Source organism: Podarcis pityusensis, assembly GCF_964106645.2.
Source record: "Podarcis pityusensis genome assembly, chromosome: 5".
Classification (NCBI taxonomy): Eukaryota; Metazoa; Chordata; class Lepidosauria; order Squamata; family Lacertidae; genus Podarcis; species Podarcis pityusensis.
In genome coordinates, this window is record NC_138032.1 from 71,278,527 (window position 1) to 71,300,918 (window position 22,392).

General features: G+C 41.5%; 1 protein-coding gene across 48 annotated transcripts in view; it reads right to left on the reverse strand.

Annotated features, from left to right (window-relative positions):
• COL13A1 (collagen type XIII alpha 1 chain) overlaps window positions 1-22,392 on the reverse strand; it is a gene marked incomplete at its 5' end in the record, with an annotated part of 94,112 nt that overhangs the window by 66,398 nt on the left and 5,322 nt on the right. For 45 of the 48 annotated variants that reach the window (XR_013986110.1, XM_081004703.1, XM_081004701.1 and 42 more), the window contains 6 exons: window positions 5,453-5,479; window positions 6,392-6,418; window positions 6,970-7,005; window positions 15,358-15,408; window positions 18,904-18,930; window positions 22,215-22,250. Coding sequence is in view for 47 of the 48 variants with exons in the window: in XM_081004703.1 (XP_080860829.1) it covers window positions 5,453-5,479; window positions 6,392-6,418; window positions 6,970-7,005; window positions 15,358-15,408; window positions 18,904-18,930; window positions 22,215-22,235 (189 nt within the window). Of the gene's footprint in view, window positions 1-5,452; window positions 5,480-6,391; window positions 6,419-6,969; window positions 7,006-15,357; window positions 15,409-18,903; window positions 18,943-22,214; window positions 22,360-22,392 lie in introns of those variants that run through there. The other 3 variants (XM_081004717.1, XM_081004716.1, XM_081004690.1) reach the window with 2 other exon arrangements.

The window sequence follows — 22,392 nt, forward strand, 5'->3', positions numbered from 1 at the left end:
ACAAATAATGTAGTGAAAATATACTATATTAACAGAGTGACAATTAATTTGAACAGTGGGGTTAAATTGGAATTCTGTAGGCTCTGGGCCAAAGCAAGCAGAAGCTTGCCAGACCACAGGCCTGTAGTATTTGATAGATTGTAGGGTGGGATTATTTCATTAACTCAGAGAGGAAGCAAAGTATACACTATATCCTGTGGTTCGCTCTGCTTTAGACACAGGGTAAAACTGCAGCTTCGTAGAAAATAAAAGCATGACTCGAGCAATCCAGGAATCGAAGCATACACTGAAATGAGATACTTTGTAAAACAGGGCCAATACACACAGGGTGGCAGCAGAATTAACAAGGTGGATAAAATTTATGGACCAGGAATTTAGTATGTGAAAGTGTGTCCAGTTACAAGCAAGATAGGCTAAATGGCCTGTATCTGGCTATTACTAACTCTGCTTTCCAAGTTATTGACTTGAATAATTTTGTGAACAGTTGATTTTCAAAACTGTGTGGGTTCCCTGACAAGTATTTCTGGGTTTTTTAAAAAAAGAAATCTGGATAATGAAAACAGGATATTCTAACACAGTTTCTCAGCACTCAGCCCCATTCATCTCAAGCAGCACAGTTTCCCCCTCCCACCCTATCCTTCTATTAAGTACATGTTAAGTTGGATGGAGGAGGGGTGGAATGATGTGGAGCTACCACCTGATGGTGAAACAATCAGATGACCCAGTGCACCATGCATTTCAGACTTGCCAGTCACCTAGCAAATCCTCCTGAAGGTTCTAATTATCCCAGTGTAGCTTAAATCTGAAAGGACTTAACAAAACAGTCACAACAAGGAACAGTAAGCACAAATGCAAATTAAGACTTGTTGAGTCATGAAGCTAACTAAACGTATGGTGACTAGCATCATGGAAAGGAGAGATATTGGAGATATTGCGGGTTTGGTCCCAGACCATCAGAATAAAAGTGAATATTGCAAGAAAGCGAGTCACACAATATTTTGGTTTCCCAGTGCATATAACTGTTATGTTGATACTGTACTGTATTCAATGAAGCCAGTGCCTCCTGGCTGCAGGGTCAGGAGGAGAAAAACCTCGCTCCAGTCCTATCCACTCCTGTGGCCAGAAGAGGAACGGCAGCAGTTTGCCTAGAAATTTTCTAATTGATATTAGATGTAGTACTGATTTGCCTTTGGTACAGCTACAGATGCAGCTTGATTCCACAAAAATATGGAATCCAGACGAGAATTTGCAGGTCCAGCTATGACAAAATCACTGTACCAGGTATATTCACAAGAATCTGGAGTTCTCTTGCAAATTTAGAGCAGGGATGGGGAATATGAGGCCCAGGGGTGTCTATATGGCACTTGCAACTCTTCCTGGGCCACACATCCTCCTCAGCTGCATCCCTTTCCATCCTTGCTTTGCACCCTTCTTGAGTGTCTCTGTCTGGTTGGAATATAAAAATTCCTTCCTGTAGCACCTTAAAGACCAACTAAGTTAGTTCTTGGTATAAGCTTTCGTGTGCAAGCACACTTCTTCAGATACACTGAAACAGAAGTTACCAGATCCTTCTATATATTGAGAAGGTGGGGAGGGGTATTACTTAGAAGGGTGGTGGGAATCGGAGATTGGCAGATAGCTGAGATGAGCCTGTTGACGACTCTTAACGACTGTAATAGGTCTTACAGGAAAAGGCAAGGGGTGAGAAGGTGAGAAATGGCTTAGTCATGTATAATGAGATAAGAATCCAATGTCTTTGTTCAAACCAGGTTTCTCCATTGTTTTAAGTTTGGTAATGAGTTGTAATTCAGCAGCTTCTCTTTCCAGTCTATTTCTGAAATTCCTTTGTAGTAAAACAGCTACTTTGAGATCTTGTATAGAATGTCCTGGGAGATTGAAGTGTTCTCCTACTGGTTTCTCTGTTTTGTGATTCTTGATGTCAGATTTATGTCCGTTTATTCTTTGGCGTAAGGTTTGGCCTGTTTGTCCAATATAGAGAGCTGAAGGACACTGTTGGCATTTGATGGCATACACAATGTTAGACGAGGAGCAATTAAATAGTCCCGAGATGGTATGTGTGATGTTGTTGGGGCCAGTAATGGTGTTGTCCGGGTGTATGTGGCAGCAAAGTTGGCATCTGGGTTTATTGCAGGCTCTGGTGCCAGTGTCCGTGTTAAGTCTGGTTGTAGTATTATTGTGGGTTAGGAGTTGTTTAAGATTGGGTGGCTGTCTGTAGGCAATGAAAGGTCTTCCTCCCAGAGCTTGAGAAAAAGAACTGTCATTGTCCAGGAGAGGTTGTAGATCTCTGATGATGCGTTGAACTGTTTTAACTTGGGAGCTGTATGTGATGACTAGTGGAGTTCTGTTATTTTCTTTTTTGGGTCTGTCTTGCAGCAAGTTCTCTCTGGGTATCAGTCTGGCTCTGTTGATCTGTTGTCTAACTTCATCTGTTGGGTATTTTAGTTCTGAGAAGGTTTGCTGTAGATCTCTTAGGTGAGAGTCTCTGTCTGTAGAATTGGAACAGATGCGGCTGTAACGTAGTGCCTGGCTATATACAATGGACTGTTTGGTATGTTTGGGATGGTAGCTAGAGGCATGTAGATATGTTTGTCGGTCAGTTGGTTTACGGTATAAGGTGGTGTCTATGTAAACCAACTGACCGACAAACATATCTACATGCCTCTAGCTACCATCCCAAACATACCAAACAGTCCATTGTATATAGCCAGGCACTACGTTACAGCCGCATCTGTTCCAATTCTACAGACAGAGACTCTCACCTAAGAGATCTACAGCAAACCTTCTCAGAACTAAAATACCCAACAGATGAAGTTAGACAACAGATCAACAGAGCCAGACTGATACCCAGAGAGAACTTGCTGCAAGACAGACCCAAAAAAGAAAATAACAGAACTCCACTAGTCATCACATACAGCTCCCAAGTTAAAACAGTTCAACGCATCATCAGAGATCTACAACCTCTCCTGGACAATGACAGTTCTTTTTCTCAAGCTCTGGGAGGAAGACCTTTCATTGCCTACAGACAGCCACCCAATCTTAAACAACTCCTAACCCACAATAATACTACAACCAGACTTAACACGGACACTGGCACCAGAGCCTGCAATAAACCCAGATGCCAACTTTGCTGCCACATACACCCGGACAACACCATTACTGGCCCCAACAACATCACACATACCATCTCGGGACTATTTAATTGCTCCTCGTCTAACATTGTGTATGCCATCAAATGCCAACAGTGTCCTTCAGCTCTCTATATTGGACAAACAGGCCAAACCTTACGCCAAAGAATAAACGGACATAAATCTGACATCAAGAATCACAAAACAGAGAAACCAGTAGGAGAACACTTCAATCTCCCAGGACATTCTATACAAGATCTCAAAGTAGCTGTTTTACTACAAAGGAATTTCAGAAATAGACTGGAAAGAGAAGCTGCTGAATTACAACTCATTACCAAACTTAAAACAATGGAGAAACCTGGTTTGAACAAAGACATTGGATTCTTATCTCATTATACATGACTAAGCCATTTCTCACCTTCTCACCCCTTGCCTTTTCCTGTAAGACCTATTACAGTCGTTAAGAGTCGTCAACAGGCTCATCTCAGCTATCTGCCAATCTCCGATTCCCACCACCCTTCTAAGTAATACCCCTCCCCACCTTCTCAATATATAGAAGGATCTGGTAACTTCTGTTTCAGTGTATCTGAAGAAGTGTGCTTGCACACGAAAGCTTATACCAAGAACTAACTTAGTTGGTCTTTAAGGTGCTACAGGAAGGAATTTTTCTATTTCGACTATGGCAGACCAACACGGCTACCCATCTGTAACTGGTTGGAATATGTCCTTGAACAGTTCATGTTTCTTGCTTGGAGAATAGCAAGGTGTGTGTGTGTGTGTGTGTGTGTGTGTGTGTGTGTAAAGAAACTAGCCTTCTGCACACTTTTGCCACTGGCATTTGAACCCTGGAAGGTCTCACAGAAGTGAATGCGGTTCTCAAGTTGTAGAAAATTCTCTACACCTGGTCTAGAGACTTCATTGATGCTATAAAGCCATACCACACATGCACAAAGGACTCCTGTGAAGTGGTGATGTCATACCCTACAAATAAAGTGCAGCCTACCTTGGTGTTGCCAGAACCTGCCATATTATGATAAGTTTGGTGGTGGAACAAGGGGAGGAATTCAATGTTGCACTCTTCTAATAGATCTGCCAGTGCAAGTATTTCTGCTTGCCGGACAGAACACCCCCCCCCTTTTATCTTGCATGCATTGCTCTGGGGTTCTCCTGGCCCACCCACCCCCAGAGCAACAATCTAAATTTTCCCATTGGTGTCATTCTTTCAAAGAGGAATGTTGAAGATCTAGATATCAATAAGAAGTGACAGTGTTTCCCCTATGCAGAGCTTTCTGAGAGCTACGCCTACAGATTATGCCTTCTGTCGTGTCAAATGGTAGAGACAAACAGATACCAGTTTCACAACAGATTTGCATCTATAATTCAAAGCAGGTGGAGAATGTAATCTGTTATGCACCAAAATGTCCTGTATATGATAGTCCAAGGGAAAAATTATTGAGAAATATTTTGTCTAGTTTAACAACCCATCCTGACCAAAAAATTTTGTATTTTCTCTTTGGAGTTGTTTATCCATTTGTTACATATAGAACAACATTGTATGCTTTAGCTGCAAGCAAACATCTAACAGAAAGAACTAGTGTATTAAAGGAGGCCATGCCTTAGGAGCTTTAAGAGTGTATTTAGTTTAATCTTACCTTGAATTCAGTTTTACTCTAATTATGTTAAAATATTTAATATCATTAGAAGGCACTTTAACTTTCTTATTATACAATGCTTTTATTGTTTAGGGATTGGAATTTTTTTGAGTTTATTTTTAAAGTGGTCAAGGCTAGTACAATAAATTTGTTGATGATGACCCAATAACCTAGTGCTGCTTACGGGGTGGGGTGGGGGGGTGGAGGTCTTATTTACAAATTTGCCAGCAGAAATCACTTTCCTGCTTTCAATTGCTAGAGTAGGGAGAGAAAAGAATGGGAGATCTATTCTAGGTAGGGCTGCCATATGTCCGGAATTTCCCGGACACACCTGGGATTTGTCCTTCGAAAATGGTGTCCTGGTGGAATTTTCAGAAACTGGTTAAAATGTCCAGGAAAACCCAGGCGTATGGCAGCCCATATTGGAAGTGTTGCATTTTTGGTGAATTTCTGAAAAAACACAAAACCAAAAAAAAGCTTTAGAACTCAGCAACCTTTGTGTCCAGATTTTCACTTATTGAAATATGGCAACCCTAGTTCCATTTTGAAATGAGGACCCCACAAACCCGCCCTGCCAGTCTTGCCCTTTTTCAAGCTTGAAAGTCTCCAGCTCAACCCAGCATATTGCACAGAAATAGATTAAAGTCTTATTACCACTTCTCCCTTCTGTCCAGGTTGCCCCTGAAATGGAAAGGAAGACTGCATCAGGGGTGGCCATTCTAGTTACTAGGACATTTTGAAGCCTCAGACTTCTGCGATTGTCATTATCGTTTAGTCATGTGTTCTCCTGTTTCTTTCCTACAGCAATAGTTTTCTCATGGTTTGGACATCTAAAGCCCTAAGCGGTTTGGGATCATGTTATCTGAAGGGCTGCCTGCAAGTGGATGAGCCTGCCAAAGCCTTGAAATGAAAGCTGTGACCCTGCTCTCTTAACTGGCTAGCAAGAGCCATTAGGCTGGCAGGTAGCAGGAACAGGGCTTTCTTAAAGGTGGCCCCACACATTTGGAACTCACTCCTCTCAGAGATATGTACAGATGGCCTCTTGCAGTAGGGTCCAAATTTCGGGCAGAGCAGCCTTCCTGACACTGGTTCCTACACAGCCCTGACCTTTCAGCCACTGTGCCCCTGTAACAATGCTAATGTTGTGAGGATGGCTCCACCTCACCACAATGGCCTCATCGCTACTGGTCTTTAAAAGAATTTCTGAAGATATATTTATTCAGGTCTAGTTTTGGCTGAATTGTGATGTGGGTCCATATCTTGTAAGTGTATTTTCCCCCATGTGTCCTGAAAATTGGGTTTTAAAGCTTTCAAAATTTAAACACACACATACATAGAAATAGAAACACTGGTGTATGATAGGTGGATTTTTAAAGAGTCTCCAACTATATGTTATATTTCTGACAAGTCTAATTTCTAAGACGTGTCTTTTGGTAGTCTGCACACCAGCACCACTTCACATATATGGATTTGCCCAGAATTATTGAACCAAATGATTTAGAGATAAACATTTTGAAAGTGTTATTGACAGAAAGCTGCTGACTAGGAGTATGAGCAAGAACAAGAGTCAGGGGAGGGGAAATATTCACTTACTGGTTTGCCGTCTAAACCAATCTGACCCTGAAATTAAGACAAAAGAAAAGAGGTGAGCAGTTGACTTTTTGTGTAATTCTATACAGGTCTACTCAGAAGCAAGCCCCACTGGGTTCAATGGGCCTTTCTCCCAAGAAAGTATGTAGCAATGAAGTCTTAAACAGGCAAATATTCTGACTGTGTTCTTAGCCCATATATACAGCCCACAAGACTGAATACCTGACAGGTCTTGGACAGAAAACACAAGGGAGTCTAGTGACTGAAAAAGCATTGCAACAGATCTAGAAATTAGTTCAAATCACAACACATATTTATAGTTTTATGTTACAGTTTTTTGCTTTAATGACTCATTTGTAAGGAAAATATAGGAGACCTCTCTACTTGCAATTTTTTAAAAACAATAAATACATTTTTAAAGAAATCAAAGCACTGAATGAAATAGCAATGTCTTTTCTGCGACACAATCCCCAGCCATCCATTTTTAGAACAGATGCGTCAAGAGGCATTTAGTTTAAGGGATGCTGCACTTAGAAATATATCATTCATACATACCAGTATGCATTAGCAGTGCCACTTACCGGAAACCCAGGAAAACCTCTTGTTCCAGGCTGTCCCTGAATAGAATGAAGCGGAAAAAGAGATTAGAAGAAACAGATGAGACAGCAACATGTGTGACTAAATCACTCCATCAGGCCTTGTGATTTCCTACTCTCCATCATTTGCCAGATGAAAATATGTACACTTGTTTTACATGACCTGAGGGATTAGCTCTTGACTGCGGAGAACTAGTACAAAATGAAGCCATTTCTGTGGTGTCTGGAAGCTACCGCAAGTCACTAAATAATATTGGACTCTCTAATCTCAAGTTGCACATTTCTCCACCACTCAGAAAATGCTTATGTTGATGCTTAGCCACCACAAATCTTTAAATGTTTCAGTACCCTTTTAAGTGTAGTCCCCAATACCTTTATTTCCCCCCCAAAATTACAAGTCTTAGACCTTTAAACATATTGCTAATGCGGCTTCTGTTCCTTCTGCATTTGCTCCCACACTGTTCTGGGCACAGAGAAAGACTTCCATCCATGTGGTTCAGCTTTGCTGAGGATATATTTATAAGCTATGCAAATGATAGGTCTTCTATGGGCTGGGCATTGCTTATGTGTCCTGCAAACACACCATGAGGCCAAACCATGTGGGCAACCTATTCCCGAATCAGTGTGGAAAGAACTGCAGAACCTGGAGCAAACACACCAGGAAGGATGATATGTGCAAATAAGGTCTTGGGCCCAAAGGAAATAAGCAGATGTACAATGGCCAGCCACTTGGAATCCCAACTACATGAAGATCGCTCCATGTGACAAAGTGCTGATGTGAAGCTCCTCACCACATGGATTCGACACTTACTATGCTGATTCCACCACATCATTGTAAACCATCAAACAAAGCAAACTGCTGAGCATGCTCAGTCCTCACTGAATTCTTGAGAACTGACTTTGGCTTTTAAAGACTGTTGAGCTTCTGCAAACTTTGGTCTTCCCATAAGAAGGCTGACAAGTCCTTCTTGCTTCTTGGTGGGTCCATTTTGGCTCCAATCCTGTCAGTGCTTACCACCTGAGCTCACTATTAGAAGGAGGGATGCTAAGAGAAACCTGTGCAAGGTTATCACAAAGAACCTGGTATTCTACTCCCAAACAGATACAATTATAACTGCTGGAGGATATAACACAAATAACCGGTGTTGAGGAAATTAAAAGGAAAGCAGTTCTGTGGAAGAGACTATGTAATTTCCAATTTCCCTTCAATTGTTCTTCAGCTATAGCCACTCAGGCTGGTTTCACATGAATGATGGGAAATAAAGAGGCCCAGCAGCATTACAGAAGGGTTCGTTTTGAATTCCAGACAGTTTGTCTGAAGTTTCTGAATCAATTACATGTGTGTTATAAATTCAAGCTTGCTCACCAGTCCTTTTGGTGCAGTTTGCAGTGCCTGGGATCACTTTATAGGAATACTTTATATAACCGCATCACAGTGCCATAAAATGAGGCATTTAATGGTGGTCAATCAGCTGTGAGATGTATACTGAGCCTCAAAGATGATGGTGGTCTTGATCACTCAAGCCCAGTTGTCTGGCTTTCATATCTCCTCATTCATTTTACCCATAAGGAAAATGTTGAAGCAAATATGGTTGCCAGAACAGTCCTAAGCAAGGGTGGTATGCAATGCCAACAGGAGATGGAGCAACAAATGTGTACATCCTGTGCCTGTTCCCAGAAGTCCCTTTCTGGTTGTTCCATGTATTTCAACTGTACCTAGTTTGCGCTTTCACTGTGTAGCTAATTTTTAGGTTTACTTGCTAAGGGTGCCTGAAAACAATGCTGCCTATTTTCACTTGTCTGATCTGACAATTTTGCAAGTATATATTGGATTTCGAATTTCTGAGAAACATCAGTGCTTGGAGACATGTCACAACTCATGACTGGCTAAAATGCTTCTAACACATGTGTTGAAAAATAAAGAGAGAGAGAGAGAGAGAGAGAGAGAGAGAGAGAGAGAGAGAGAGAGAGAAGGTAATGTACATCATATATAAGTGTTCTTTCACTGGACTTGCTCATATTGTTATAAGCATACTCTTCAATAATACAAAATGGTTCATACTTTGGGTGTGTATAGTCTGGAACTTGATTTCTAGTGGCTTATACAAGCCACTGCACGAGTATGTGTGCCATGAACAGTTGTTTCATGCACTGGCTTACTGCTTTTTTGTTTTAATTGATATTGTGGGTTTGTTGGTTTTAAAAAATTGTGATACGGCCATGTTTGCATGTAACACTAAAGTATGGTTTGGCATTGCATGCACAAGCATCAGGCTTGCAGACTCCCCCCACCCAATAATAGCCATGAGGATATTGCAGGCATCTGCTTTCACTTTTAAACTAATTAGAACTAATAGTTTTAAAGTATGGTTTGTTAATCAGCCATATCACAAACCCTGGTTTGTACCTGGTTTGTTTGAACTAACCATAGGAGGAACAGGGGAGGGAAAATGTAAGCCCAAATTCATGTACAGCACACCAAACACTAAACCATTGTTTAGGACCATTATGTTGTAAATCACTAAGTTCGTAAGCCCACACTAAGAAGGCAGGACACGGATGTAACCGAACAAATAAAAAATAACATCCTATCTTCTCACTCTCTATATAACACATACATCTATTATAAACACTGCAAGTCTCCAGTTTTCTCTCTTCCACAAGGAAACTGACCCTCTAAAACTTCCCCTGGGACTTCCTAATACTCAGGGAAATGGAGACACCCTTCTTTGTCTAACAGACAAAGAATAGTTACATGCTATTGTTCTACAATCTGATCCAAAGAAACATTCTGTGCTTAGTTACAAGTTTACTCATGTGTGTAAATTGTTTATATAAGCAATTGCTTACATTTACCTCAATTGTTGAACAAAATAAAATGGGGAAAAGATTATAAACTCTTATAGCAGATTTAAGATTGAGAAGAGTCCAGATAAAGGTGCTGAAAATCTCAAATCAACCTCTTTCCATTTAATACTTAGCACAATCTAAGACAGGCACAGGTAGACCAGGTCTGCAGGATCTAATTGCGTTTGCACTAGAATTGCAAGCTCTACCAACCAAACCCAGGTGCAAAATAGTAGCAGCAGGAGGAGCCAGATGGCAAGCAGTAGCTCATATGCTAGAGATAATTACTTACTACATAGGTTATACACTAGGATTACTTGTACAAAAATAAAAATATGCATCCAAGTTCCTTTTGATCAGGGATTCTAATAGCCTAATTTAGAAAGTGGGGAAGCCTTTTTGTTGTTGCCAGTGGAAGTCTGAAACCCTATTATACACAATAAACTGTAGCAAATCTGCAGCCGCATTACAGTCATTTTAGAAGTAAAAGTAGCCTAAGGGTTTCACAGTTACTCTGTAAGGCACTTGTTTCCAACCCTTTTCTCTTGAGACATTTGCTTGTATACCGTGGAACCTCTGCTCGTTAGTGGAACGTCCCAAGTAGGGATTGTGGGGGAGGGGGGATTCAGTTCAGTTCACATGTATAGGCAAATCCTTCAGTTTCACACTTTCCAAACCGGATGAGAATTGAAATACAGTCATCTTTCAAAATTCATACTTAACTGAACTTTGCAAATCAGTTCTCCAATCAATGTGTACAAAAGATACATTATATTAGGGGAAAGTGTTTATATATAGTGAGAACAACCAAAAGTGCATTATGTTAGGGGAAACTGCTTGTAAAATATGCACATTAGTCAAACTGCATACAGAAGTGTGTCTATTAGCAGAAATTCCCACTAAAATACTGAAGAATTTTCACGGGGATTTTATTATTTCAATTCACAAATTGCTGCAGAAATATAGAGAACTGAATTTAAGGATGGAAAAATGAGAAACAGAAAGAACTGAAATTAGCAGATCCTTCTATTCAATCAATCAATCTTTATTACGGTCCAGAGACCCAACAAATCATTACAAATCAATACACAATTCATACAGCCTACCTCCAGGTTAATGAAGCATTTTGTTTAGAATATAGATACTTCTATTTAATTCCAGGGCATTTTGTAGAAATGTCATTCAGTTCATGTGCGGCACTCGTTGGATCCTGTTGTTTCCCCATTTTAACGAAACCTAGAATACATCCACCCACCCTGTACCTGGGAACATTCCTGGTATTAGTGGGCAAGCTGTTTTTTGGAGAAGTTTGCCTGCCCTTACTGAATGTTTCATTGAAGAATCTTTGATAAGCTTCCATGGAACCCTAGAATTACCAAGTGCATGCTTTGAAAACCATTGCTTTTTGACATACACCCCCCTTTCATATTACAAAAGGGCTTTCACAAGCCAGAGAATGAAGACCAAAATCGTCTCATAAATTCCTTGGAGAACTACTGTGGCTATAAAGTGCCTTAAATTGCTCCAAACAGTGCTTTTTTAAAATGCTGGTGTGACGGGTGTAAAGGTAAAGGTAAAGGTAAAGGTAAAGGTAAAGGTAAAGGTACCCCTGCCTGTACAGGCCAGTCGTGTCCGACTCTAGGGTTGTGCGCCCATCTCACTTAAGAGGCCGAGGGCCAGCGCTGTCCGGAGACACTTCCGGGTCACGTGGCCAGCATGACGAAGCTGCTCTGGCGAACCGGCACCAGCGTAGCACACGGAAACGCCGTTTACCTTCCCGCTATAAAGCGGTACCTATTTATCTACTTGCACTTAGGAGTGCTTTCGAACTGCTAGGTGGGCAGGAGCTGGGACCGAAAGACGGGAGCTCACCCCACCGTGGGGATTCGAACCGCTGACCATGGGATCGGCAAGTCCTAGGCGCTGAGGTTTTACCCACAGCGCCACCCGCGTCCCGTGATGGGTGTAAACTTGCTTAAAAAATATTAAGCTTTGTGATGTTGCATTTGGTCATATTGGCTTTGGCAGAATATATAAAACCACCTGGAGCCACTGGCTAAGGACCAAGGGGGGATGATCTGCTATAAATTCCATGGCCTGTCCACTCCGTCGCTTTCCAAAACAGCAAGAAAGAAGAGGATATCACTAATAAATCTCTGCATGTAGATTGTCTCTGAATGTTGATGGACAAGAAAGTGCTGAGAAAAGAATAGAGGAAAGCCGGAAAGGGTGCAACTTGGCCTCTGATACCTTCCTTGTAAACTGCTACGCTGCTCCTTTCGACTCTTTAGGCTGGAGACAATAAAAGGCCAGAGCAAAAGTTCAAGCACTAGAGATTCCAAGAAGCATGGAGCTTTCTCTTCCTCAAATGTTGTTTGTATCAAGTTCTCAAGAATAGAACTCTGGGAACTGCCAAGTCGTGGAACGCGTCTGTTTCTGCCATGCTCAGCACGATGCTTTGCTCAAGCCAGCAAACCCAAGTAATGTTAAGCAGCTGAAAAGCTCTGGATGTGCAACTGCTCACATCATCTCGCTTCCAAAAGACAGTCTGGAAACTATTTGTCATCTCACATCTGTCTAAAGCATGCTGTTATTCCAGAGTACTCCTGCGTTTCTTTGCTATCAAGGTGCTCCTTAGCGCTTATCACCAGGTCACCATAAAACTAAATCATCTTTGCAATTGATTTGGAGAAGGAGATGGAGAAAAAGCATTTTCCCCTGTACTGATGATTATGGCAGGCAACAATTCACTTCAAGCATAATACGTGCCTTATTAAAGCCACAGTCCTGAAATTATTTCCTCTCAAGTAGTTTCACTCTAATAAAGCTTAGGTAAATGCTCTCCAGTGAGGAGTCTCAAGGCAAAATCAACATGCCTTTTCATTTTTGTAAAACTGGCCCTCAAAGATGGGTTGGAAAAGGCAGGTTGCAGGAGTCTTGTGGGCAAATTGCCAGGTTATCAGTGAGAGGGTGTTGTGGACAGTATGATTTCATTTCCTGGCTAGAAGCTGAAATTGCTAGATTCATCATGCACAAAGATAATGTTCTGCTGTGCAATTGCCTCTTTTATATCACTTTAGCCTTCTTAAAACTTTCAGCTCCCAACACTTCTGTGTCTGCGCTTTTCTTTCCTGCCTCTCTTATCCTTGAAATGCAAATCCTGGCAGCAAAATTATTTTACTCCCAAAATAAAGTATGCTAAGGGACAGGATGAATCAGTACTGAACCTACTCTATAATTATACAGATGCAGGTTGCACCATCACTCATAATTCAAAGTTGAAATTTGCCTTCTCTGGCCAAAGCTGCAGCACAATGTGGGCTGCTCATTAATGCAAAACTGAAGGAAAGTATCCATCCCCTTTCACACATTGTGCTTATGATATTCATTAGTGTTTGCAGAAGAACACTGTTGAGTCAGAAAAAGCCGAGTCATAGCCATTCTGTATAAAATCAACACGAGGAGGAGATTCATGCGCACTAGCCCTGGCCCTGCCTTTCATACGTTTCCCTGGCCTTGCGCATGGACTATGCGCACACATGCTGAACACTTTATGTTCTGAATGCGGAATCTGTATCCTGCTGTGGGACACACTTTGAGGCTCAGGGATGGGGTCATGAAGTGCAATCCTGCTTCCTCTTCCGTGCAACGTTTGTATCCAGAGCGGCAGTGTGAAAAGGGCATATAACATTCTGTTAGTGTGTGGAGCAGTTTTCAGCTTAGTTATGCAATGGAGAAAAAGGTCACAGTCCAACACAGAGATAAATGCACTTAAACCATTGGTTTTAGTAGCCTGAGCATACCTAACTCTGTGCTAGATTGTGGCCACTGAGTATTATGGCAACATATGAACACTATAGACTGGAAGGCAGTAAAAAGAGAGAAACTTGGCAACTTTATGTTTTCAGTCAGAAAATAAAATGGGCTGAAACACATAAAAATGCAGCATAAAACAAATAAGCACCTCAGGGATCTTTCCCCCCAGTTTGTCACCTGGTTTTACCTACATCTGCAAGCCCAAGCATAAATAATGCAATCTCCCAAAGATACTAACTTTTAGATATAAATTATATGAAGCTGCCTTGTACTGAGACAGGCCATCTGTCACAGGATTGCCTAATCTGATTGGCAGTGACTATTCAAGGCCTCAGTCACAAATCTCTTCCACCCTAGCTGACATTATTTAACTGAAAGTGCCAGGGGTTAGGCCTGGCAACCTCTACCAGTGCATGCCTCTCTCTCTTGTAGTCAACTAACAAGACATCCCATTCTGTTTTCACTAAAGTGGACAGTAGTTTTGTGGCAAGACCTCCCTGAGAAATTCTGCTGGTCTTATCAACAAACTTTCTACACCTCTCTGAATTCCACAGATGTTTTGCCTGAGAAGAAACTCAACAAAACCTCTTAGAATTTTACCATAAATAAAATCTTGAAGCACCACCAATTCATTTCTTACAGTGTTGAATGCTGCTAATATGGTTCACCTTGGGTTGGTGAAGAAGAGCCCTCTCTGGGTCCTTTTTAAAGCATTCAGGTGAAGCAATACCTATTGTTTAGTATATGCACATAAAAATCTGGGGCAAAATAGCAACACATGCCTCCTGCCAAGTCAAGGTATAGCAAACCTAAGGGTGTTCAAGTTGTTTTGGCACCCGAGGCAGAAAAATCCCACAAGCACCTTTCTTGGGGAATAAAAATGCAACAGGAATAAATTTTGCTATTTCATAGAACCTATAAAGTCAGGTGCTTGAGGTAACCAATTCACTCCGCCTAGTAATAGGGCTAGCCCTGCTAAAAGCTCTGCAGCAATAATCAAACAAACAATATTTTGACAAAATTCTTTTGTCCCCTGCAACTTGGCTGTTGTCCACCTGTAAAAAGTAGGTGGCCATGGTCCTTTCTTTTGGAGACACTTGTCAGCAGACCTTCAGTCGTGAAGTCAGATGTAGCAAACAGCCTAAGCTAGTAAGTCCTCTGTAGTAGACCACAAACTTCTGCTGTGAAAGTTCCTTACTTCCTTCAGCTACACTCTTGGTGAAGAGTCTTGCTCCTTGCAAAGTTTTTTTTTGGGGGGTGGGGGAATACCACCACAAATTTTCTGGGAAACGACATCAAATTTCTTTCTAGCACATTGCACCAGAAATCAGTGACCAGCTGGTATTATCTGAAGGCAATACTATTTTTATTTTTTTGCTAAAAAACAAGGGTGTGTAATATGCTTTCTGTTACTGGCTTTTCCCTTTAGACCAGAAAATATTTCCTTTACTTTTAAACACAGGAGGGAAAACCACTGGTATGGCCAGTTTGAGCTTTTGTGCTGAGACTGATGTACTTTCTAACCAATATATATAGTCTGTAATTTCAATATAAAAACAAATCTGGCCAGGGATGTAAACCACATCATTTAGAGTTACAGGCCCTTTGAGCTGACTAGTGGCATTTTCCCACTCCCTGTATTTTTTGGGCAACTCATCCATACCCTTTAAAAATTAAAGTAGAAGAAAAAAAACAGAGAAGGCAACTTACTGGTGGGCCACGGGGACCGATGATGGATATGCCGGCTTCTCCTGGGGCTCCCTGCAAGGGATGGGAGGAGGAGGAGAGGGAGAACATGGACGTGAAAATCAAAACCAAAACAAGACTGGGAAATGCCTTAGAGTTGGCTGTTGAAGAAAAGGAAGGAAGGGAAGTATTTGAGAGTGGGGGGAAAATACACGAATGTAAGTGACAAAGCCAAAGCGAATATTTAAAGTTAAAGATTCAAATGAACAACAACTGAGGGCTGAAAGGAAAGCGTGGCCAAGGAAATAACGAGGAGGAAAAAGGAAAGTTTACAAAAGAGATTAAAAGGAACAATACATCTGCACACTCTTGAGAAAAAAAATGATCAAAAGCAGGTTTCTTCCAGTTAAAACAGCAGGTCCCTTGGCCTTTCCCAAACAAGACGGGGAGCCATTTTGAACCTATTCTGAAATCAGATCAAAGCATCATTCGCAGCTCCTTGAGGATGGAAAGTATAATCTCACTATGTAGAGATTCTGACTCTACTCTCTTGCGCCAGAGTTGTCTCACTTCTAGTTATCATTATCTTTATCCCCACGACGGGGTGAGCTCCCGTTGCGCAGTCCCTACTCCTGCCAACCTAGCAGTTCGAAAGCACGTCAAAGTGCAAGTAGATAAATAGGTACCCCTCCAGCGGGAAGGTAAACGGCGTTTCCGTGTGCTGCTCTGGTTCGCCAGAAGCGGCTTAGTCATGGTGGCCACATAACCCGGAAACTGTACGCGGGCTCCCTCAGCCAATAAAGCAAGATGAGCGCCGCAACCCCAGAGTCGGTCACGACTGGACCTAATGGTCAGGGGTCCCTTTACCTTTTACACTTCTATGTACACCTAACTTGGCTAGAGAACTGCACCACAAAATTTAGAGAAGTGTTAATTTTGAAGGATGGATGCGTTTAGGTTCTCAAGTTGTTTCAGGAAGTGTGAATTAAGTAGGCTTGCTTTCAAATGCAAACTGAAACAAATTTCCACCCTTCATCCCTAGTGGCCACTAACTGCAATTTTCCAACATTTTGGGTGGAGGAGGTGCTACTTATGTTTACCTTCCTTAACTATTTGAGGTTGCCATGGGTTTTTCAGGGGTTTTTTCTTGCTTCAACTTTTTTTAAAAAAACCTTGCACTGCACACAATGGGACAAGGCTCTCTCCCCAGCTTCATACCATCCACATACTTCCTGGAACACCATGGGAGCATCATGCCACTGTGTGGAGCACTGGCCTTATTTGTGAAGTTAGAGCTACCCCCACAAAATCCCTTTAGCCACCTTGTAAGGTCAAGACAGGTAAGCAGTAGCCCCACCTCAAAATGTTGAGAGAATTTCTTTCTCAAGGCATATTCTTTCAGAATGGCTTCATATTGTCTTTATTTCCCTCAGTGAAGGTCAAAAATAAGCTGGTTGGGTTTTTTGTTTTTGGCAAAGTTCTACGAAGCGCTGTTCTAAATATTTGGAATATGATTCACAACTGTCTATGTCATTGGGGATGGAAAATCAGTTTGGTTTTTGTTTAAGTGGGAGACCTAGATAGTAACAAAATTTCTGGAGACAAGGATGCTGTTGAAGATTCCACAGCACTGATGGTGCTATGAATCTGGGATTGACTGTATGCTTATTCCAGTGCCCTTGGAATGTCTGCTTAGTTTACAAATGTACAATTTGTAAATGAATAGATAACCATTACAAAAGCTCTATAAATCTCCAGTTCTCTCCCCTCTAAACCTCACTGTCCTCAACACCTTAAATGTTGCATTTTTGCTGCTTATTAATAACAGGGAATGAACAAATGATGGGGGTTTTGAAGTGACTGTAGTGCAAAGAACCTATGTACCCATGAGTAAAGGGTCTCTGCAATCACACAGGATGGACAGGGTGTGCAGCCCATATAGAGTTCCCACGTCTTAATTTGGCAAATTATGGCTAGCCAGCCATTCACTGCACTAGTGGACAAGAGGAATAGGACATAAGAAGAGCTGAATACTTAGACAGATAAAAAGGGACAAGTGTCACACCAGCAGCTTGGAGTGGTGGGTTCCCTCTAATAATAAGCTCAGGTGGTGGAGTGCCAAGAGGATTATAGCCAAAACAGGACTTCTGAGAAACAAGAGAGCATGCTTGGATGAATCCTGAGGTATGCAAAACAACGGCCCAATGAGGACAGAGCATGCTCAGTGGCATCCAGGAGTCACAGAATGTTGAGTCCAGTTGGAAAAGGGAAATGGAAAATGGAGAGTGGGTGGGGAGGAGAAGACAAAGAACTGGCCTGCTTGAGTCCCTGACAACTTCCAATATGCTAGAGGAGGGCTGGAGTGCTGGAAAGAACCCTAAGCAGCATTACTTCTGTTAGCAGGTGAGGGTACTCTATAGCATTATGCTTCAGGTTCCACTTGTTTTACCTAAACATGCCCAAATATTTAATGTCAAACCTGATGAAGGTTTTTATACTAATTGTCTTGGATGACCTAAAGGAAACCAAGGCCTATGTCTGCAAGCTGCTTTGCTCTTCTACTCCAGAATATATCATGCAGTATCTTTTCTTCTTCATGTCAGGCTGACAGGATTTCTAAACAGTCAACTTTTTTGTGGTACTTCCTTGGGAAGGACAGAGAATCTGCAGCAAACATCCTCCCCCCTTTTTTTTCTTCTGAGGTGCTGCAACATCTGAAATGATAGTGCTGCTTACTGGCACACACACAACATACATTTGGCATTTGAAAAAGCCCTAGTTCTGTCTGGAGCAAAGCAAATAAAAATATGATATTTCCATTGCAATCTGTTCTGGGCTACCACTTACCTCTGCCCAAACATAAAAAGAACTGATGTAATGCTTTTCTAGATAGGAGCAAACGAAAACAGCACCACAGATTAAAGTAAACGTTTGAGGGTCCCTTCACACCTGCTTTCCTCAATTATTTTTTATGAGGCTTTCCCTTTAGATAATAGAAGGCTGCAATCAGGAAATGGTGGACCTGGCCCAACACAACGCATCTGGCCGCCTAGGACACAGCTGGTGCAGTTAACCACATTTCCACGTGTATCTTTCCTGAACGCACCAATCACAGCTGTCAGCAACAAAACAGAAAATAGTTCCAGAAAATACCAGAAAGGTCCAGCTGCAAATGTTGAGCTTGCCTAGCCAGCCTTCACAATGTTAGTATAAATTATAGTAAACAATTTTTTCCCCTGCTGTCTTGGAACATGTGTGGGCTCTTTCCACAGAGTGCCAAGGGAAAAAACCCGCCCTGCTATTTCTTATTTGCATATATTAATTTCTGTAAAGTTTGTACTTCTAAACTGGGCCTTTGGCTCACGTAGAGGTTGGGATTTCTTCCTTTCTTCTAGTCCAGGAAGAGCAGGGGTGGAAGTTAGAGAGGGATAACGTGGACTAATTTCCAACCAACCACATGGCAAACTTGTTGTCAGGGCAAAATACCTTGGTTAGGGAGGTGTTTCCAGGGGACATAGGGTTTTTTTAGGACACGGTAATGAAGTGATGAGCTGGAAAGAGCTGACTCACCTTCTCTCCAGGTTGCCCCTTTAGTCCCTGGGCCACCATTTACACCAGTCGCAGCCACATGCAAGAGGGTGAAGGAAGAGAGAAAGAGAGACACAAACACAGGAGTCAGTGTTAAGGCACACTAAGCCCCCAAACAACATAGATGCACACACAGAAGCACACACACAAAAATCCCCATGTGACAAACATTGAAACATGCTTTGTTTAATGCTCACGCACAAGCACAGTGGATGGCAACATTTGCTTCAGACTCCCTCCCATTTAAACCACTTTTAAGAATCCCCGTCTCTGGATAGGGGAGTGCATCATATGGTGAAAAACTGTTCCTGAAACGTACCATAAGGGTTCGCATGAAAGAATGTATATATTTCTCTTTTTTAAAATCTACATACGTAGAAAACTAGTATGCCTGGGAGATGTGTTCCAGCCCGGTCTTATCAATAAGATGCTACTTTTTATGTTTAGGAATTTTATACGTGTGGGACAGAGGGCACATTCAGCCATGCAATTGCTCATCTGCTGTCTGAAGTGGTACGGAACAGGGATTGTTTTGCATCATGATTAACTCTTTGTCCAAAGACCCTAAAGAAGCCTAAGAAGGCGGCAGGAGCTGCTGCAGCTGAAGCTAGGAACCCAGCTTAAGTTCAAGAATGGCAAAACAAATGGTATGCGTTAGCAGTAAGCTCATAGAGTTAGCTAGGCTGGGCTAGATTTAAGCTGAAAAGTCAGCAATGGGGAAGGAGCAAGAGATTTGGCAAGGTTCCTTAGACCCACCGCAATCAAGAAAGATTTACTGTTTGGAAGATCAGTTCTGATGGCGTCACTTAATGCAAGTTCACCCCATCCTAGCCAATGCCACAATAACCAGAATAAAAGCATCCCTTTGGCAAGGTAATCTGTTGTTACCACCCAACACACCACTGAAGCACGAGCATTTGACCAATTATAAACAAATATTAACCTGAATACTAGAGCTGAACTGCAGACTACTCTTCAGTTGATGGTATGTTAAAAAGAACCTGAATGCCAACACCATTCTCAACAGTTTTTCCTTGATATTCCCAAGGATATATGTATTTGTTTTGCAGACTCAGAAGTCAACTCATAGCCAAAAGCTGCTGAAGTGGTGTACAATAAGATAAAATAAAATCCAGAAGACACAGACTTCATAAACAAGAAAACTACTTCTACAATGGTATACTTAACATTCCATAAAAGACACTGCAGCCTTCATGGATTTATCGTATTGTCAATTTGCTCTTTTACTTAACACATTTCCCCTAACATTCTATTTAAATTCACTGCTCTCCATTTTAAACTTGTTGTTTCTTTCATTTCTTGCGAAGAATGTGGAAATTCTCACTTGGTTTGACATCTTTCTACTAACAACCTTCAGATATTTGAAATTTGTCAATGCATTTCTCTAGTGGAGGCTAAACATGCACAGGTCTCTCAGTCTGTCTTCATATGACTTGATCTTCTAGACCTTTTGTAATTCATGCAGCTATTCTGTAAATTTTCTCCCATTTCTCAAGACTTTTAAAAACAACAACTGATACCCAGAACTAAACAATACTTCCAATATTGTGCAGCTTTAGCCACCATGAAATATAGCTGCATGCAAGATTATATGGCCAACACCCACTAGAAATTTTCACCTATCAACACTCTTTCCAGAAGTGTTGTGCTGTGTTTCCTCAAAAATGCAATCAAGTCTTGCATGACTACTTGGATGTCAGATGTCCCATCATTTGGGGCAACATCACAGGTGATGGAGTGAAGTTTTTGATCATTCTATTTATGTTTGCTAATTAACTTGCTGATTTGAGAAGTTCCTGGTCTTGGTGGCCTTTGTAGAGTACATTTTCAAATGCTCTGGTCTTTATCATTCGGTTATTTACTTGAAATGTTCATGTTTTGACTTCTAATTGGCGTGCATTTGATGTATTACAACATAGATCATTTGGAATCAACCTATGAGGCAGACCATGGGCAGAAGCTTGAGTGTATCTTGATTGAACCAGGAATGAGGGTGCCAATTGTTGCATTTATTTTATGCCTTTTTTTGTACATTGGAAAAAGTTTCATTGTTTTTCTCCTTAACTAGGGGGAAGCTCATTCTGTCAATATTTGAGATTCAAGTTTGAGGTATGTCAAACAAAAACATTTTCTCACATCTACAACACATCCAGGTGCATGGAATAATGCCTTTGGAATTATTAGTTTTTATGCATGTTACTGGAAATGCACACAGACTGACATGCACTTGTATGCATTATAGAGGACAACACTTCTTTGGTCAGTGAGTGTGGGAATATATTCTTGCAGTGTTGTTTCTTAACTACAGGAAAGCAGCAGAGTGTACTCCCCCAATCTTTAAATTACAAGTTGCAGACACTTCTTTGGGAGGTGATGTGACAAGAGAACATTTAGCAGTGGTTAGCATTAAATTGAAACATGTTCCACCTTTATGGTGTTGACATTGCTATGTTGTCCCAAGAGAACAATGCTCATCCTTAGGCCAAAAATGTATAACAGTTTAATCTTTGCAGTTATTTACACCCTTTTCCAACTCTGGGAAAGCTGTAAGAAAGTAATCTGTTTTAGAAGCAATCCTTCCCTGCCACATACACCCATCACTCCTGTTTCAGCTGAAAACCTGGTGCTATAGGGCCTATAGTACAGGCAATCCTCCAAACAGATCAGTTTCTTTTTCACATCCCACCATTAATTTATGCTCAGTGAGTTTCCATGTAAGTTCTCTTCCTCAGTTACCGTATTTTTTGCTCTATAAGACTCACTTTTTACCTCCTGAAAAGTAAGGGGAAATGTGAGTGCGTCTTATGGAGCGAATGCAGGCTGCGCAGCTATTCCAGAAGCCAGAACAGCAAGAGGGATTGCTGCTTTCACTGCGCAGCGATCCCTCTTGCTGTTCTGGCTTCTGAGATTCAGAATATTTTTTTTCTTGTTTTCCTCCTCCAAAAACTAGGTGCGTCTTGTGGTCTGGTGCGTCTTATAGAGCAAAAAATACGGTAATTAAAGATCCCTGCAGTTTTATGCAACAGAAGCATCTAGTCATTGAGATTTCCTCTGCCTCTTGCTATGAAGCTCTCAGCAATCAAATCAGTTATTTTTTTTTTAATAGCAGCTGCTTCATGCTTTGCCTTTTGCACAGCCAAACTAGAAATGGACCCAGAGTCATTATTACCCTGAGATAATGAATATATCACGCCTCCCCCACAAAGGGGCCATGGATAGCAAAGGGTTTAGAAGCAGGTGTGTCAGGTAATTGCAAGAGGTTTAAGACTCACCGGTAGTCCACGGATCCCCATGGCGCCTTTGTCTCCCTAACAATTAATGCAAAATCAGAGGGCAGTTGGAAACTGGCCATATGTGGTGCTATAAAGTGACACAAATGAGCTTTTACTTGGTGTTTCAAGCAGCTGCATTGGTTAATTTAAAATTTATGTACTTGGTTTAGATGTTTGT